This window comes from Coregonus lavaretus (assembly GCF_964263955.1).
Source record: "Coregonus lavaretus genome assembly, chromosome: 13".
In the NCBI taxonomy this organism is placed as follows: Eukaryota; Metazoa; Chordata; class Actinopteri; order Salmoniformes; family Salmonidae; genus Coregonus; species Coregonus lavaretus.
The window spans coordinates 18,293,213-18,313,065 of record NC_140000.1 but is presented as its reverse complement, the minus strand read 5'-3'; the positions used below and the strand labels follow the sequence as shown (position 1 = coordinate 18,313,065).

Below are 19,853 nucleotides of genomic sequence, written 5' to 3'. Positions count from 1 at the left end.
AGACAGACAGACAGACAGACAGACAGACAGACAGACAGACAGACAGACAGACAGACAGACAGACAGACAGACAGACAGACAGACAGACAGACAGACAGACAGACAGACAGACAGACAGACAGACAGACAGACAGACAGACAGACAGACAGACAGACAGACAGACAGACAGACAGACAGACAGACAGACAGACAGACAGACAGACAGACAGACAGACAGACAGACAGACAGACAGACAGACAGACAGACAGACAGACAGACAGACAGACAGACAGACAGACGGGTGTCTGCTGTCTTCTCTGGAACTGTAATGCCTTCTTCTCCCTGGCCCTGTATACAGGGTCATATTCACCTAACGGAAGAAAACAGACTAAAACAGGGAGGGATTACCTGAACTTGTCCAATAACAAACACTTGTTTTTGTTTTCTGTTGCATAATGTTTTGCTACAGTGTGCACTAATGAATACCACCCAGGTGAGTTCCGTCTTTCTGTTACGTTTTCTTCCTGCCCCTGGCCTGGCCTTTGCCTCCTGGCTGGGCGCTGGGTTTGGGGGCTGAGAGGACATGGGTTACCAGGTCCACTCTCTGCTGTAATATACCAGTTAGCAGGAACTCAGCACTGAGGACGGGGAGAGAAGCAGAGAGAGCAGGAGCACAGAGAGACCAGTCCTCCCCACATGATATCACTACAGTCTGGGCCTGGGTCTTCTGAGTGGAGGGCATCTTGGAGAGGAAGCGAGCTCCGCTACAGGTGATGATGTCCTTCATCTGGGCCGGCTCTGGCAACACTGACCTGGTTACATGGACCTCATAACCCTGATAGAGGAGAGGGAATGCTCTTATTTTGAGTTTTATTTCCCCCTTTAATTTACAATCAGTTTCTTCATGAGGGCTAAGAGGCCAGTTTCATAAACAGGAAGTAAAAAGAAAAGACTAAGATAATAGATAATAGCCTGCTTGCTGCTCAGTCAGAACTGAGCTAAATGGGAGAGCTGCCCATTAAACCTAACCACAACATTAACAGTTAATGCAGCCTGCCTGCCTGCCCTGCCTTCTCCAAAAGACCATGTGATCTGGTTTTTATTTTTCATAAATTTGCAAAAATTTCTAAAAACCTGTTTTCGCTTTGTCATTATGGGGTATTGTGTGTAGATTGATGAGAGGGAAAAATAATTTAATCCATTTTAGAATAAGGCTGTAACTGGTACCCCTTGTATACTCATTGTGTATCTATTATCACTTTTATTATTACATGTTTTACTTTTCTATTATTTATCTATTTTCTTTCTCTCTACTTTGTTGTGAAGGGCCCGTGAGCATTTCACTGTTAGTCCACATCTGTTGTTTATGAAGCATGTGACAAATAACATTTGATTTGATTATACAGAAACTCATTCATATTCTCAGGACATGGCTTTAGTGTGTCTTGTGTTTTCAACAGTCTATGGTGTGTAGTCATAGATAAAAGGAGGCCATTGGGGAGTGTGGATTGTTCACACAGTGACAAACCCATCTAGATGATTCAGGAGAATGTATGTGTGCAGAATAATTATTGGGTTCCTGTGAGTCATTATATGCCTAGCGCCTGCGCTCTCCTAGGGGTGTGTGTGTGTGTGTGCATGTGTGTGTGTTGCCTATTTGAATAAACAAGAATTGGGAAACACAAAGATACAAGCACAGCGGGGAGCATGCACACACACACACACACACACACACACCACAAACAGAGTTGGGACATTAACACACAAACATAAAGGGATGAATTGGACAGATGGAGGGAGGAGAGGAGGAGAGAAAGTGTGTGTGTGTGTACCTGTAGAAGAGGCTGGGTGCTGGCGGTCCTCAGTGATTCCTCCAGACAGAAGCTGAACTTGTTCTCCTGCTCTCTGTCCTTCACCAGGTACCTGTCAGTCGGTAGGAAACGACCCAGCTTACCACACTGAGGGAGGAGGGGGAGAGAGGAGGTGTTGGGAGGGAAAAGAGGCAGGGTGTGTCGGAGAGAAAGAGAAAGAGAGGGGAAGGGTTTGAGAATAAAACGAGGCTCTGACTCCAACCATGATCAGATAGTGATTATACTAAAAGCAAAATGTCTCAGATGTTCTTGTACAAAATTGTCCCCAATTGTACAAAAGCACTTCCAGAAAGAACTCCAACCACCCCATTACACAGAACAGTGATGTGCATTCTATTTTTACAATCTTCAGGTCATACATCTTCACTTCCTGGTGGGGGGGGGGGGGGCAGGGACTAACCTTCTCCAGCCAATCGGTGGTGACGACGGGCACGCCGCGGGCCACAGCACACAGGAACTTGACGGTGCGTCGGACCCTGTCAGTCACCAGGTGGGTCATGTCGGCCACGCCCTTCGCCAGGCTGCCCCCCAGACGAGACACCACCTTCCCCCCCTCCTCGTCCCCCACTCCTGTAAACAACACCTGAGAGGAGAGAAGGCGAGAGAGAGGGATGGAGAGTAAGAGGCAGAGGAAGGGAAGGATGGAGCAGAGGTTTCAGTCCACTCATGTGACCTATCACTACCTACGTCACAGAGCTTTCAAAACCCACATACACGACTGCACATCAGAGAGATTTAACGCTCTAACGCACGCACACACACACTAAACACACAGACACTAAACACACACACACAAGCTTACCTTGTAGGACTGCGTGGTGACCCTAGCTCTGCACAGTGTCCCAGGGGAGGAGAGGGAGGACAGGGGAGAGGCAGAGGAGGAGCGAGGGGACTTGGCTAGCGGAGATGAGTCCACAGTGGCGCTACGCTTACCTCTTCCGTTACCTTTAGGGGTCTGGGGCACCTGAAGCAGAGAGGGGTAGGGGGTGGAAGAAGAGAGAGAGAGGAGGAAGAGAGGCAGAAGAGAGAATGAAAGAGTATCTGTCAGTAATACAGGGTGTATACAAACTGATTGTTATGCACATTGGACCACTTAATTCATTACTAGGGCTGTTATGCAAAGATGGCCAGCGTACTCCTAATGGTGAGATAGAAATGTCAGTGTACTCCCATGGCTGAGAGAGAGAGAGAAAGAGAGAGAAAGAGAGAGAGAAAGAGAAAGAGAGAGAGAGAGAGAGAGAGAGAGATGCTTGGGAGTCACTGAATGATGTTAATTGAAATCCATTTCTCTAGTGGGAAAATACTGACTCAGTGTATGAAGTTTGCAACGCCAGGTTTGTGGGTTCGATTCCCACGGGGGGCCAGTATGAAAAACAAAACAAAAACAACAAAAAATAATAATAATGTATGTACTCACTAACTGTAAGTCGCTCTGGATAAGAGCATCTGCTAAATGACAAAAATGTAAATGTAAATGTAAATAGAGTGCATAGCTTTTCAAAGGCTTGTCTATTAGAAGGGAGCAGATAGAGAGAAAGAGAGAACATTACCATAGAATTAGAGTCCAAAACAGATTCCTCTTCTTTCTTTATCTGAACCGTCGACTGCCTGCCTCGGACTTTCCTCTGCACAGTACCAGCCTCTTCCTCTTCCATCTTCTCACCCCGTCCCTCCATACTCTTCTCCTCCTCTGCTCTCTTCTCCTCCTGTGCAGTGGAGGCTCTACCCCTCTTTGCTGGAGTGGAAGCAGGTTTCTCCTCTTTCTCTCCTTCCTCCTTTTCCTCCTCAGCTGCCCTCCGTCTCCCTCCCCTCGGAACATTAGCTTTTCCCCGGGGAACCTTGAACCCACTGCTCTCCTCCTTCTCCTCCTCCCACTTCCTCCCTTTCCCACCTTTTTTAGACTCCACTCCCGCTTCACTTCCAGTGTCCCCTCCTGCTGTTGTAGCGGTGGATTCAGGTGTGTTGTCTTTCTGGCCTCCTCTGCCCCGGCCTCTTCCATTCCCTCTAGGAGGGGAGGAGTCCTCTGTTACCTGGGCTGGAGTGGTTTCTTCACCTGTTACTTCAGGATCTGGATCATTGGCTTTGGCTGTTCTCTTCTGCCCTCTAGTGGTACCACCAGCCTCCTGAGAATCAGCCTTCTCGTTAATCTCAGGGTGTGGAGCATCATCCTCTACTTTCTGGCTTCTCCTGCCTCTGGCTGTGGGCTTTGGGGCTGGAGGCTGCTCACTCTGGCTGTTACTGGGAGGGACAGACTCTGTCCCAGTCTTCCTCCCTCTCCCTCCTCCCCTCCCTTTGATCTGAGCGCTCACGCTAGCCACACTACAGGTGGAGACCTCGGAGTTGAGGGAGCTGTGGGAGTTGGTGGAGCTGGAGCGAGAACGGGTTCTCCTGGCAACAAACTGTTCGCTGGAGAGAATGTCCTGCACTGTGACCTCCACAGCAGCAGGGGGCGCCACAACCGTCCCGGCCACCGTCCTTCTCCTGGTGCTGTTGCGGGTGGAGTTGTCTGGGCCAGGGGCTAGCTCTGTGGTGCTGGTGGTCTTCCTCCCCCCTCTCCCCCGCCCTCTCCCTCTGCTCCCCTGGGTGCCCATGCTGGAGATGGATCTCTCAGAGCTGGAAGAGTTGGAGCGAGACCTAGTTATACTAGCTGGGACTGGTTCTGGTTGGCTGGACAGAACGTCAAGTTCAGGTTGTGGTTCCGTTGTGGGTGGAACCGTGATGGTTCTCCTGGTGGTTGCTCTGTGACCTCTCGTGGATGTTTTTGGCTCATTTTCATCGTCTTTCTTTGCCTGTTTTTCTCTCTCCAGTCTCTCCCTCTCCAGTTTTTCTTTCAGGTCTCTATCCTTCATTTCTAATCGCTCCTTCTCTTTCTTTTCCATCTTCAGTCGTTCTCGCTCCTGTTTTTTCTTCTCTTCCCTTTCCATTTTTTCCTTCTCCTCTCTTTCCACCCTCTTTCGCTCCAATCGCTCAAGCTCTTCTCTTTCCCTGCTTTCTCGCTCCAATTTCTCTTGCTTTTCTTTTCTCTCCCTCTCCAGTCTTTCTTGCTCTTCTCGTTCCCTCCTTTCCCTCTCAAGCCGCTCTCTTTCCTCTTGTTCCCTTTTCTCTCTCTCCATCCTTTCTGTTTCTACTCTCTCCCTCTCTAATCTCTCATCCCGTTCCATCCTTTCTCTCTCCTGTTGTTCCTTCATAACCCTTTCTGATTCTACTTTTTCCTTCCGCAACCTTTCCTTCTCAGTTCCTTCTTCTCTTTCTTTCTCTATTCCCTCTTCCTCCTCTCTCCGTTCCATCTCAAGTCTTTCTTTTTCTCCCTCTTTCTGTTGTTTCACACTCTTTCTTCCTCTTCCTCTTCCTCTCCTCCCTTGCTCAACCACCTCCGCCTCCTCTTCTTTCTCCTCCTCTTCTTCCTCAGGCCACACCTTCCCTCTCCTCCCTCCGCCTATCGTAGTGTTCACAGCCTTCCCCTTCCCTGTCGTCTGTGTCTTCAGAGGCTCAGAGCTCTCCTCCTCTTCCTCCTCTCCTCCTCTAGCTCCTCTTCTACCTCTACTGCTGACACCGCTTGTCGCAGCCTCCGACTCTTTCCCCCGCTCTCTCTGAACCCGTCCTTTAGCTTTGTTGTCCTCCTCCTTCTCTTCCTCAGTGTCACAAGTACCCATAGGCTGAGTTTCAGCGGTGGAGATGTGGGAGCCGGTGAGGAACTCACTAGGTTGTGTTTCCTCCTCTTCTACTGTCTGTTTTTGGGACTGTCCTCTTCTTCTGGGTGAGTCTGGTTTGGTTTCTTCCTCATCATCACTCTCTTGGACCATGTCCCGAGTTTGAGCAGTGGAGAGGTATTGATTGGTCAGCACCTCGCCAGTCTGGGTCTCCTGCTCCTCTTCCTCCCTCTCCCTCGCTCCTCCAGATCTCCCTCTCCTTACTGGGGTCGAGGGCTTGGCCCCAACCAAATCTTTCTCCTCCTCACCCTCCTCTTCCTCACAGGCAGACATGGGCAGGGTTTCAGCTGTAGCAACATTAGACGTAGTGGGGAACTCCAAGGGCTGCGTCTCCTCTCCCTCTTCATCTTCCTCCTCTATGTCACTGCGAGGCTGGGCAGCATAAGCCTGTGTTGCCTCCAGGGCAAAGTCTACCTGCCTGTTCCTCCCGAACACCGCAGACCTCCGGCCAAGGCCAGGCTCCTCGCTCCCCCCTCCAGATCCATAGGCCTGGATGGCCTCCAGGTCAGAATCTGGGGAGCCGAAAGCCTGGGTGCTCTCTGTGGCTACTGTCTGGGCCAGAAAAGCCCTGGAGGACGGAGTGGGAACCACAGCTCCAGCACCATACGCCTGGGTGGCCTCCAACTCCCCATCTGGGAAGCTGAATGCCTTGGTGCTCTCTGAGGTCTGGTCCCTGGCCTGGAGGTGGAGGCTGTCTGACAGACCCAGCTGGAAGGAGCCTCGGCTGGGCTGCTCCCCCCGGTCCTCCCCCAAGGAAGGCTCCAGACTGTAGGGCTGCGTGGCATCCAGGGTGGGTTCCACTGGAAGGCTGCTCTGATGGCCCTGGTCCTGGCCCTCCAACACAAACGACTGGGTCTCGGACACCACAAAGTCATCGTCCTCCTGGCTGTCTGATGCAGAGCAGGACAATGCTGCTGTAGGCCTCAGCACAAGAGGGAGAGCTGGGTCTGAGGAGGAAAGATAAGAGAGACAGGTTACAAATGAACACGGCAGATTCACAGTTTCCACTGGAAATGTATAATCTCTTGTCAAAGTCCATAGCTGTGTCCCAAATGGCACCCTATTCCCTATTTAGTGCACTACCCTATGGACCCTGGTCAAAAGCAGTACATTCCATAGGAATCAGGGTGTGATTTAAGATGCAAACCATCTAATCCACGTCTGAAGGGGTCTGAGGGACTGAAGAAGGCCTGAGTCGCCATCTCCTCCTGTACTGACGATGCCAAAGGGGTGGAGCACTTCTGATGAGGGCCAGGGGAGCCCCCCAGGGGGAGCAGCCCAGGTCCAGCTGCCCCCTCTCTGGTCCGAACTGGAGTCTGTCCCTGGCCTGCCTCCCCTAGTCCATCCTCCTCCTCATCCGTATCACTGGCCATCCTGAAGTCACTGGGCTCACTGGGGTCCGACTCCGGGACCATCCCTGCTGGGGGCTGACACCGGGGGGTTTTGGGCTCCAACCCCTCCTCCTCCGCATCTGTATCAGCATCAGAGTCCTGAGACCTGAGAGCAATTGTCGTGGTAACAGCACCCGTTGTCTTTGTTGTGTGTGATGGAAGCACGGCCGTGTCTTCCGTTACCGTGGCGACATTAGGAGGAGTAGGGTTCATTGTCTGTGTGGCGTCTTCCTCTAAGTCTGTGTCGCTGTCAGACCTGATCTCCAGAGGAGCAGCAGCTGCAGGTCCTACACTGGTGGGTGGCTTAAGGAGCTCCGCTGTTCTGCTGCTGGCCGGAGGGGCAAAAGGGTTGTCCTCTTCATCAGTATCACTGCCCAAAATAATCTCCTGGGGACCAGCAGTCCCTGTTCTGATCCCACTAGAATCTGATTCTGGAACTATTTTGGAATGTGTGTCTGTGTCCTCCTCTTCCACATCTGTGTCACTGTCTCCGTGGAATACTACGTGCTGCACTGCAGGGGCAGAATCGGCTGGTTTCTCGACCGGATCTGATACAGAGGAGGTAACCTTGGTAGCACTGTTCGACACATCAACAACATTATCATCATCCACGTCTGTGTCACTGTCCAGGTGTATATCTGTTGGCTGCACCACTGGGATAGAATCTACTGGTTTCCTCTCCACATCGGCAGCAGTTAGCATTAACTTAGAGTCACTGCCCATAGTATCCCCTTCCTCCACATCAGTATCACTGTCCATGTGGAGCTGGCCTGGGTCAGAGTCTGTAGGAGGTTCTGTTGCGACTGGTGGCTTAACATCGTTTACAGGTGCAGACAGCCCCATCTCCTCCTCTCCCTCTACGTCTGTGTCACTGTCCGTGTTAAACTTGTCCTCTGTAGACACCATTGGTGCGGAGGAGGTTAATCCAGCTCTCTCAGCTTGACTGACCTGGTTCACCACTTCTACTGACACATCCTCCTTTCCTATTGTCCTTTTCCCAGTTTCCTTCTCTCCTAGTGCCTCTTTGGCTTCCTTCCCCTCCTTCTCTTCCTCCTCTTCTTCGCTGTCGTCCACTATCACTTGTGCTCTTCTTCTCCTGGGCTGCTGTCTCGGTCCATCCATGTCGCTCTCCTCCTCACTGAAGCTCACTATTTTCTTGGGTCTGTTTTTAGCGGAGGAGGAGGGAGTGATGGGGCTCTCGTCCTCACTGTTAGACATACAAGGAAAGGTGACTTCACTTTGTATACAACGGAATACAACACCCACTGTATTATAATATATTTTTATAGTTTAAAATATAATTCAATATTTAAGTGTTCAGTGTTGATATCAGGTTACTGAAGTGTAAATTAATGGATGGATGGGAACTTTACCTCTCTGGAATGACTTTGTTTGTAGGACTGAGGAATGTAGAACAGGTGGGACTGGACATGTGGGATTCTGAATCAGAGACTAACAGAGAAAAAGAGAGAGAACGAAAGAGAGAGAGGTAGAGAGAAAGGAGAGAAATAGAGATTTACAAACTACTGGAACAAAGCAAGATCAGAGCACCATGTTTTCAGAGTACAGCAAGGGAAATAATAAACATACTTTTACCAAACAACTTTCCCCGTTTGTCTCTCCGTCCCTCTCGCTCTCCGTCGGAGTCAGACTCCGATTCAGGCACCAGTGTTCTCTCAGGCTGTGTGGGGGTTTGTTCAAGCGACAGGGGTTTGGCCGGAGTTCTACCCTTTCCATCCAGCTCAGTCGGTGCCCCCATCTCTCCATTGACTCCTCTACCCTCAGTCTGTCTCTCAGTCTTTGGTGTGCCAGTCTCTCGTTCAGGACCTTGGCTCCTAGGACTGGGGCTTCCTCTGAGCTGGGCCTTCCCGTCTGGCCCTGTCCTCCTTCCCCTTCCAGAGTCTGCGTTCGTCGGGTTCCAAATGTGCCCCTGTCCCACCCTCTTGTCCACAGAGACATACTGGCAGGGGATGTCAGCTATTACCACATACTCTCCCTCGGTCAGAGCGTAGCGGACGTGAGGGGTCAGTTTGGTCCGGCCCTTCCTTGTCCCGTTCATGCTCCCCAGGTCCCACACTAAAGCCTCTGTCTCCATGGCGGCAACGTTGTCGTGACGACGGTCGCCGCGAAACATTGAGATGGAGATGACGGTGTGTTGCTTGGATACGGAGCGGGCCACGAGGGGCAGGGAGCAGGAGTCTGGGTTTCGACCCAACACATTCTCTCCCTGGTAGAGAAGCAACTCTGATAGAGAGAGGGAGGGGGGAGTATCAATAAAATACTGCTTTTAGCAGCAAATATAAACATTTCTGAATATGACAACATTATTTGATCAAATACTTTGACAAACAAGTTTGGATATGAAGCTGAATATCTCAAATCTTGTGTTGATGAAACAAAGTAAGAGGGAAATCAATGCATGCAACAAAATGCTGCAGCAATGCGAGATATTGTACAGGTCTAGGAGTATTTGTAAAGGTTAAAATATTATAGAAAGGATGGGGACATAGCAGGGCTCTACACACCAGTCTCTGGGATGTGTTCATTTTTTAACACCATGAGTTTGGCCAGTGGCTCTCCTCGCTTCTCTCCATCCTCCTCCTCTGACTCTTCCAATATTGAGTCATCGATCAGCTGTGTTGCCTCCATTCACCCTTCAATCTAAAATCAGCCAAAGGGACAGAAAACATGGCAGTAAAACAGTATTTAGTTAGTCAGCTAAATTGTTTTATCAGGATGCACTGGCTAGCTAACGTTAGAAGATAGTTAGCTAGTTAGCAAACTAACCAGCTAAGTTAAAAGAACGTTTCTAAATGTGACTATAAATCACTTATTCAGTAAAACAAGGCCACCAAGCGAAATTACCATAAAGAACACGTTTTACCTTCAAGCCAGCTAGGTAGGCAGGTAACTAGCTAGTAGATAAAGCAATTTGATCAGTACCATAAAAACATGCTAATCGTGGTTTTGAATACAGCTCTAGACGTTAGTTACAAATTCGATCATTCAAATGCACGTTCATGGTCTAGCTAGTTAGCAGTCCAGTTCATGTCTCTGGAGTTTGGGACATGTCTGTACAAAATACAGGACAGCAATCATCAAATGCCATTTTATTAAAAATACTCGTGCAATGTCTCAATCATTTGTGCAACTGTTAATAGAACACATTTTTTTATGGATATTCACCTTTTCTTTAAAACAGCACACTTACCGTGCATGCCTTTCGAACGATGAAAAACAACGTGCATTTCCGGTAGATAATCTGCCCACCGTCGGTGGGTGGGTCCATAAGATTATTGGCCGAAACGGCGGTTAGTTATGCCCTGATTTGTGATGATTGGGTGCAAAGAACCGCGATCATTATATGGAAGGATTTGATTGGACATGAAAGGTATGACTTTCTTGGTGCTCCGGATGTGTGGCGATTTCACGTAAGGACCAATAGAATGGTCTAAAATGTTCAAACTCCGCTTACCCTGGGCACCCGGCCATGCAAAACGAATTCGACCATTTTTTTTACCGCGCTGGATAGACAACGGGGCGTGCATCTCCACTGAAGCGCCTTTTCATCTTTCGGAGCAATCCAATGACATTTTACTTTTATTATAGGAATAGGGGTGAACCTTTTCATTATTATTCGGATAGTTTGGGATCCGGTATCATTTGCATCAGTGTTTACACAGTAATTTCCCCTCTCTAGTGTCTGTTCTCGGTTTCTTTTATGAACATGTAGTATTTGAATGCATTACTTTGTGACTATTGTGTACACATTTCCCAACTCATTAATGTTCCCTTATGCTGTTTCCTTTTATATGATAACAATTGAATGGGAAGAGTAAGAGAATACTATTCTTAAATATAATTGTTCTGTATATTGCACCAATACTAATACAGGCCTATTCTATTGTGTTCATGAACATTCATAGTTTTGTTCCATTTTGAGGCAGTTCAAGCCTGTTTATTGCGGCACTTAATCTTATCCAGATGCAACTCTGTTCTCATAGCGGGGAATAGCGCTGCTTTGGGCCTGTAATATGTTTTCATAATGGAAGAATTTGTGTTCATTCACATGCTGTGAGATTAATGTTATTCCAATGATATAACTAACTTTCCTCCTCTCTGGCCCATGATGATGGTATGCATCAACAGCCCCCCTAGTGTATCTAACCTTGTGACTCAAAGCACTCATAGTACTCCAAAAAAAAAATACATATCTCTCTATCACAGATTTCACATTGTGGATGGAATGACAACTTGTAATATCTGTCAGTCAAACAGTATACATATTGCTACAGGACAAATGAGGACATGACAAGAGATTAACATTAGTTCATTTATTCGCAGTCACAAGGGGTGTGTCTACTTTCCTATAATACTTTCCATTAGATTTAAAAAATGCTCAACATTGTTTTTGGGACACCTTTAACTTTTTCTTGCTTCTAAGTTACTTTGAGGTTGTTTTTTTCCATGTGGTTTCACAGCTTCATTTGGCCCTTCGAATACAAACTTCATCTTCAAAGCTCTGTCTTTAAGCGTCATCGTCTTCAGCCTCCTCGAACTCTCCCTCCTCCTCAGCGGTGGCGTCCTGGTACTGCTGGTACTCAGACACCAGGTCGTTCATGTTGCTCTCTGCCTCAGTGAACTCCATCTCGTCCATGCCCTCTCCGGTGTACCAGTGCAAGAAGGCCTTGCGGCGGAACATGGCAGTGAACTGCTCAGAGATACGCTTGAACAGCTCCTGGATGGCTGTGCTGTTGCCGATGAAGGTGACGGACATTTTAAGACCACGGGGCGGGATGTCGCAGACAGCGGTCTTCACGTTGTTGGGGATCCATTCCACAAAGTAGCTGCTGTTCTTGTTCTGGATATTGAGCATCTGCTCGTCCACCTCCTTCATGGACATTTGGCCCCGGAACACTGCGGCCACAGTAAGGTAGCGGCCGTGGCGAGGGTCGCAGGCGGCCATCATGTTTTTTGCGTCGAACACCTGCTGGGTAAGCTCGGGCACGGTGAGCGCGCGGTACTGCTGGCTTCCCCTGCTGGTGAGGGGGGCGAAGCCGGGCATGAAGAAGTGCAGACGGGGGAAGGGCACCATGTTGACGGCCAGTTTGCGGAGGTCAGCGTTGAGCTGGCCAGGGAAGCGCAGGCAGGTGGTGACGCCGCTCATGGTGGCTGACACAAGGTGGTTGAGGTCACCGTAGGTGGGCGTGGTCAGTTTGAGCGTGCGGAAGCAGATGTCATAGAGGGCCTCGTTGTCGATGCAGAACGTCTCGTCTGTGTTTTCCACTAGCTGGTGGACGGAGAGTGTGGCGTTGTAGGGCTCCACCACTGTGTCTGATACCTGGAAAGAAAGAAAGAGCGCGAGAGAGAGATTAGAGTACTTTATATTATCCGCCTCATTAAGAACATTTGTATTGAAGCATTAGAAAAATAATGTACAAAGAAGAAACACTCAATATACATACTACATTTTTTAAAACTGTAAGATATTAAACACATTTGAACAATACATGTTTATGGGTTTCTTATTATCTGATAAATCAGTGCACAAATGGCCGCAGCGGTCTGAATTGCAGGTACGGCTGAGATGACAGTACCTTCGGTGAGGGCACCACGCTGAAAGTGTTCATGATGCGGTCAGGGTACTCCTCTCTGATCTTGCTGATGAGCAGGGTGCCCATGCCCGACCCCGTGCCCCCACCCAGGGAGTGGGTGAGCTGGAAGCCCTGCAGGCAGTCACAGTTTTCGGACTCCTTCCTCACTACGTCGAGGACAGAGTCCACCAGCTCTGCTCCCTCTGTGTAGTGGCCCTTTGCCCAGTTGTTACCAGCACCGCTCTGGCCTGAAGGAAGGGGAGAAGGGAGCAATAGGAAGGAGAAGACATTTAACTTATATTGTATATGAAACAAATAAAGTCATGATAATCAATAGCCCCCCCCCCCAATAAATGATTACATTCTACTGGGTTCTCTTGGGTGCTCAGTTCTAACATATATTTTTCACACACACTAGCTGAAACATTTTCTGTTATATCCATCCACAACCATTGTCTACAAACAGGTCGTATGTCCACCTACCGAACACAAAGTTGTCTGGCCTGAAGATCTGTCCAAAGGGTCCGGACCTCACAGAGTCCATGGTGCCAGGCTCAAGGTCCACAAGGATGGCCCTGGGTACATATTTACCACCTTCATGAGAGACAGAGACAGAGGGGAGGAGGGGAAAGACACCAGCTGAATACTGGAGGAAACCATCACTAAAAACAACTCTCCACCAGGATAGCCATATAGACTGGGTTAAATATGCTACTTATTAGAATGTGGCAGGATCATGGCAATAGATTTACTGGTGTGGTACCTGTTGCCTCGTTGTAGTAGACACTGATTCTGTCCAACTGCAGGTCGCAGTCTCCATGGTAGGTGCCTGTGGGGTCGATCCCGTGCTCATCGCTGATCACCTCCCAGAACTACAGACACAAAATGGATGACCGCACATCAGTTTCCTAGGCATTTTGTACATATGCCACAAGTTTTATAGAGAGAGGAATACATAACATGCAAAGACCGAAGCATGAGCCGAAATGTCTGAAATCACTGTCTCTGTTGTTGTGGAGAATGATGAAAACAACAGCAAATTCTTGGCTCACTGAACCAAATGTAACCAGTGCTTTACTTGGGATAAAATAAGTGCAGGAGCTGTCTTTTTCCAAGACGGTCCATGAGATTATGTTCACCTAAATTTACAAATTACATAATGCTATAGAGACCTCTGATTATTCACTGTTAAGGGTTCAAACACATTTTCGATGACTTCTCCATGACTTTTAACCAAATTTTCATGACCATTATTATAGCCTACATGAAAAAGTAAGCATTATTGACACTGGAAGGCTGCTGTGTCTGATCCCATTTAGGCCTACCATCTCCTGCCGTTGTGCCCTTGATCAAGTCACTTAACCCCCCACAAAGTAGAACTGCAATGTTAGTCACATGTCAACATGTGGTTAACCCTCCATCTGGAGAGCTCCTGCCTGTGCAGGCTTTTGATCCAGCCCTAAAACACCCAAGTCTGCCTATCAAGGTCCTGTTAAGCAGCTGATGTTTAGGCTACAATGTGGTTAGACCAGGGCTTGAACAAAAGCCTGCACACCAAGTAGCTATCCTGGAGGATGGTTGACACCCTTGATATAAAGTATTTCAACATTACAACCATATTATTTTGTCTTTATTAAATTATTCCCTCATTCAATTAATCAGGGATCAAATGGACAAGGTAGGCTACTTCAAAACAAGGTATCTAACTAGACATGTTTATATATTAGGTTCAAATATTCATGTTTCAGGGGAGATCTATGCACAGCAACTTATTTTTAAATTAGGCCATTCTTTGAATATTTTTTAACGTTGTTGCAATTACATGGCTACTGTTTAATAGAGGGGAATCCCCGTTTTCCAACGGTGCAGATTTATTTAGGCTATCTACAGAGCAGGTGAAAAGACGACAACGACATAAATGCTTAGTTAGCTATAGTTAACTAGCGGGATAACCGCTACAAAGTATGTTTTGAATTGGCCATTTTGTTAATCTGTTGTCTGTCATTTTTTGTATACCTTCTGCTGAAATGTCGCGCTCTCTCTCCTCAAGCAACGGCCCACTCACACTGGCACACACAGCCACGCACTGAAGGGTCATTCCGATAATGGCTGATATGTAGATTTTTAAGTGATTGATAATATTTAAAAGTGTGCCTTCATGAATTACATGAACAAAAATTATTTAACTAATTTCCATGACCTTACAAACACTAATTTAACAACTTGGAACAGCGCATCATGTGCATTCAGGTTGGCGCATTTTCAATCTGCACAATCTCGAACAGCCTACTGTCACGCACAGATTCACAGACTGGCGGCAAATAAATTGGAACAAAGCGGAATCAGGAAATGAATGGCCACTCTCCATTGCTATTCAATGCAGATACCGCCTATATTCCGCTTTGAACAACCTTTTTTGCCTCGGTGTGTGAATCTGGACCAGCGATAGGCTACTTTGTTTTGTAGAGGAGCTGGAACGCAATTCCCCAAAAATTAGAAGTGCCGGTACGGCGCTCTGGACAGCTCCGGCCCAAATCAAGCACTGAATGTAACACCATAGAGTGGTCAATTCACTGGCGGACAGAGGCAATTGCCTCAGGCCTCACACCATCATGGGCCCTCATGAGCTGGGCATGAAAAAAATATATTCCATTATACATTATTTTTCTTCTGAGCTTTCTTATATCTCTCAGATATAGGACGGACACTTCAAAACATACTTCCTTTTTATTAAAATGTGGACTATCTGTTTTTCCATGTATGCATATGTTATTCAATGCATTTCCATGGGATAATAGCAGTAAGGCCAAATTCAATGTTTCATCAAATATACTGAACAAAAATATAAACGCAACATGCAACAATTTCATTGATTTTACTGAGTTACAGTTCATAGGAGTAAATTAGTTAATTGAAATGAATTCATTAGGCCCTAATCTATGGATTTCACATGACTGGGAATACAGATATGCATCTGTTGGTCACAGATACCTTAAAAAAAAAGCCTAGCACTGGGCCTCAGGATCTCGTCACGGTAATTTAGTGCATTTTGTTTAGTCAGCTTCTTGATATGCCACACCTGTCAGGTGGATGGATTATTTTGGCAAAGGAGAAATGCTCACGAAGAGGGATGTAAACAAGTTTGTGCACAGAATTTGAGAGAAATAAAGTTTTTGTGCATATGGAACATTTCTGGGATCTTTTATTTCAGCTCATGAAACATGGGACCAACACTTTACATGTTGCGTTTATATTTTTGTTAAGTGCACTTTTTAATATATATTTGTTTATACCTACAGGGGTCCTAAAATTCAAAATCAAATAGCTAAATGATCCTTGATATGACTATCTTAAAACAATTCCATGACAGGTGCTGCTGATAATACTGCCATCGTTGTAGAGGCAGAGGACATGTATGTGTAGCCCATGTATCTAATGGTGTCTCGCAATAAAGATTGTGGCTTGTCATACTATTTTTGGCCAGACAGCATCAGATACATGGGCTACATATAGTAAGACAGAGGGGCGCTGTTTCGCTCGTTTGGATGCTTTCTCCGGTGAGATAGTTTCAGTCACTTGCGAATTGAAGGAAAGTTGGCAGGTGCACAGTGCACTGTCCGGATGCTGGAATAATTTTGAATGAACGTGCGAAGGTAACCTACTTTTTAAAGTGATTTGTTTAACAATCAGATGAAAATATCATGACTGGTTGTGTTCATGGCACATTAAAAGGTAATACATTTTTACAGTTAAATGACATGTCTTTACTATAAATCCCATATAGGGCCTCCAAATCACTAACTCAGCCCTTGGTCAATTTAAATATTCATAGACTGAGATAGATCGCTATAATAGTGTTATTGGAACAGATGAGGCATTTAAAAGGCCCTGTGAGGAGAGGGAGAGAACACAAAGGACCCACAGATCTTTTCTTAGACAAATATGAAAATGAAATCCACTTGCAGGCAGTCAGAGTTCATTGAGAAAGCTGATCATCTCTAGATCTGTAATCATGTCTAGTTCAGCCCTTGAGGAGTATGCTTGCGTGTTTGTGTGTGTGTGTGTGTGTGTGTGTGTGTGACCTTTTGTTTCAGACATTTGTTTATGTTGGTGTCTCTGCTGATTTTCTGTGAACAGCAGCATTAGGGGAGGATTTGGGGTAATCTGGATAAACAGTCTGTATTTCAGATCAGTAGTTAAGAGAGATTTGAGGGTACTCAACTGTATGGACTCAATATACAGCAGCAATCAGTGTTTTGATAAAACCATGTAGGCTCAGGCAATATGACCAAGTGACCTTAATCTGAGAGAGAGAGAGAGAGAGAGAGAGAGAGAGAGAGAGAGAGAGAGAGAGAGAGGGGAGTCAGAAAAAGAGGATGAGTGAGGGACAGCCATAGATAGGATAGATGGTTATCAGGGAAGACTGAGAATAATCGCTTTGAAAGAATGGGGACAATGGCCAGGAAAGCGGATGGTGCCACACCCACTCTCCTATACCTTCAACTGGGCTGTCAATCAGATCCGGCTGGAGGCCATCCAACCCAATGACACCCTAGAGGGGGTAGTGTCCTTTCTGTCAGGCCACCAGTAATGTTATTCTAACTAACGCTTTACTAGACAAACAGTTACATGGACACCAGCGAGGTTCACTGTCCATTGAAGTAGCTTACATTCAATGTGGATTTCAATTTAATGTGAAATTCTATTGATCCCGGAGACATACGATGTATACTGTATGTATGTCCTGATTGTTTCATCAACCTATATTTTATACTGGAGCTGCCTTCTTGGCCAAGTCTCAATTCACTGTCTCAATAGGACTTCTCAGTCTAAAGAAAAGTGAAAAGAATAGACTGTGCCATGACGTAATCCAAAGGAAAATGTTTTATTCATAGGGCACCGCTCTCTCTCTTACACTCCCTTTCTTGTCCATTGCTCTCTCTCGCATCTCTGTCTGTCTCTCTTCCTCCAGTACTATCAGATTAAATCAATGTTGAACCCAGTGACTTCACCGTCTGTTACGTCAGCTGTTTCCTCTGTCTGTATGTCCTTCCCCCACCCCATCCATCCCTAATTTGGTTAGGGGAGGACAGATATTGATTAGGATGAGGCGGGCAGTGCTACTGTACGGCCCTGCTTTTTAAGTGGACATTATCAAAATCAACGCTAGCAGCCGGAAAGGGCTCTGCCATCATGATAATGATGAGCTGTACTGTATGTCTGAGGAAGGAATGAACCTGGTACAGTTCTATGGCTCTATAATGACCATGGACCTGGGGTAATCATGACAACCTTAGACACCCTGATACAGAGAATATGGATTTGATTGGTTTGACTGGACCATTATGTCCTCCATTGTAGGCCTATATGAGCTATCAACCAGAAAGACTGTCAAACAGTTTCACTGATAGGCCTATGAGAGACTGGGTGGGGTTGGAGTACTAGTTCTATCTGATGATGTCAAGGCTTATTTTACATGGGAAATGGACCACTAACACAAATCAGTCACGCCCTACAAAACAAAAGTATGATCTCAAAGGGAACAAAGCAATGTCAACATTTTGTCTCTCCAATTTGGAAAAGCCCAAACAACTGACAGCCCTCTCAAATTGTATTTTATTCCCTTTCCATCAGGAAAAATATTTCATTGTAAATTATGCACGACCCGCTCTCAATGCTCTCCTGCACCAGCTCTCACACACCAATGGAGAACTCTGTCAGCATCTACACAGCCCCCTGGAATAAATCGAATCGATACATCGATCCAATATCTGAAGGAAAACATGTCATATCGCTCTTGCGCATAGCAGGGTACATGAATAGATGTCATTGTCTTGAACGCAAGTTTCTCACATATGCGAGGCAAAAGGGGCAAGTCACCATTGCACAGTTTGACAGACTTTGACAAGTGAAGAATAGGTTGATTTCAGACAATAATGTGAGAGCAGCTTTAATGCGATCTGGCGACGCAGACACGCCCCGTGGTGAGAAAGAAATCCTGTCGCGACAGCCAGAGAACCCCCTTAAACCGATATTCCTAGACAATTGCACACCGCAATTCCACACACTGGCTCACACAAACTCTCACACACATACATTTATCACAGAGTTAGTAATTGTGGAGTTACAATACTTTAACAAATGGTAGCTATCACACACCCAATTAACTCTGCATATTTTATGAAATAATATTGCAATCGGTCTACATAGTCTCCAAATAAAATGGTAGCCTAATTGGGTGAATGTGACTGGATGATTATCCATTATTTGTAGTAGTTTTCAGTTGTGTTGATCAATTTGAAACAAGCCTTTACTATATTATAGACAGTCATTCAATAAACTGCTTTGATCATTTATCCAAACCATTGTAGTTGAGGATGTAAGGTTTTATTAAAAGGTTTAAAAAGGAAGCCACTACCACTTTTTGTGATAAGACAAAAGCTCAAAGCATAGTGGTCTCATCTCGCGCTATATCCTAATCTAATGTATCAAATCCAACCTGACAAAAAATAAAAATTCTATGAAACTGCAACAGTTAGACTACAATAGAAGTTAATGATGAATGTATAGGTTCTTACCTTGGCACCAATCTGGTTACCGCACTGGCCGGCTTGGATATGCACGATTTCCCTCATCTTGACTGGTAAAAATGTTGAGACACAAAGAGACAGCGAACCACGAAGACCCAACCGAACAAGTGTGGACAACGGTTTTGGTAATCTGGACACGAGTATTCTGCTAGCAGCACAAACAATGATGTCACTTTCGTATGGTAATGAGGAAACCTTCAAAATAAAAGGCCGCATTTCAAAACATTGCAATGTGGACAACTCATTCAAAAGATATTGCATTTTAATCAATGGTCACTTCTATATGGAGGACTAAAAGTGCCACAATTAAATAAATAAATACACCATTAAATAATTACTTAAATGTGTCATTAATTAATTAAAATTTGAATTAAATACATAAATGTGTAATTAAATGTATAATTAATTAATTAATTCAAATACCGATTCATTTTATGTAAAATACATATATAATTATTTCACTATTTACATTTACATTTCATGATCCTGCATTGCAGTGATTCATGAATTACTTAAAACTGTCAAACTGACCCATCAAAGTCAGTGGGCGGGGCTAACGCGAATCTAGTCTGATCCATTGCTTTGGTCTGAAGTAGAGTAGGCCAACCTGGATAGAGACAATGGAGGATCTCCGTGAACTTTCCAGGGAGTTGGTTAGAGACATTTTAAACTTAGCAGAGGATGTAGAAGCAGGACCTGCTGACCCAGAGCATGTA

At 46.0% G+C, this 19,853-nt stretch overlaps 2 protein-coding genes across 5 annotated transcripts; both read right to left on the bottom strand.

Moving 5' to 3' along the window:
• Positions 1-244: 244 nt before the first annotated feature.
• On the bottom strand, positions 245-10,221 carry LOC311139948 (uncharacterized protein). The gene is made up of 10 exons (XM_084174945.1): positions 10,165-10,221; positions 9,479-9,614; positions 8,544-9,197; positions 8,327-8,405; positions 6,710-8,160; positions 3,403-6,509; positions 2,655-2,816; positions 2,253-2,435; positions 1,814-1,939; positions 245-816 (listed from the first exon to the last, which is right to left on the bottom strand). The coding sequence occupies exons 2-10, from the start codon at positions 9,600-9,602 to the stop codon at positions 493-495; spliced, it is 6,210 nt and encodes a 2,069-aa protein (XP_084031071.1). The 5' UTR covers positions 9,603-9,614; positions 10,165-10,221; the 3' UTR covers positions 245-492.
• Positions 10,222-11,274: 1,053 nt separating this feature from the next.
• LOC311140503 (tubulin beta-5 chain-like) lies at positions 11,275-19,182 on the bottom strand (the record flags this gene model as incomplete). 4 transcript variants are annotated; one of them, XM_084175588.1, is made up of 5 exons in its annotated part: positions 11,275-12,294; positions 12,551-12,795; positions 13,031-13,244; positions 13,300-13,419; positions 19,126-19,182. In XM_084175588.1, the coding sequence occupies 5 exons, from the start codon at positions 19,180-19,182 to the stop codon at positions 11,482-11,484; spliced, it is 1,449 nt and encodes a 482-aa protein (XP_084031714.1). In that variant the 3' UTR covers positions 11,275-11,481. The 4 variants fall into 4 exon arrangements, with proteins under 4 accessions (XP_084031714.1, XP_084031715.1, XP_084031716.1 ...); XM_084175589.1 differs by having other exon boundaries at positions 13,031-13,186; positions 13,311-13,419; XM_084175590.1 differs by having other exon boundaries at positions 13,031-13,141; positions 13,311-13,419.
• Between the last annotated feature and the right edge of the window lie 671 nt (positions 19,183-19,853).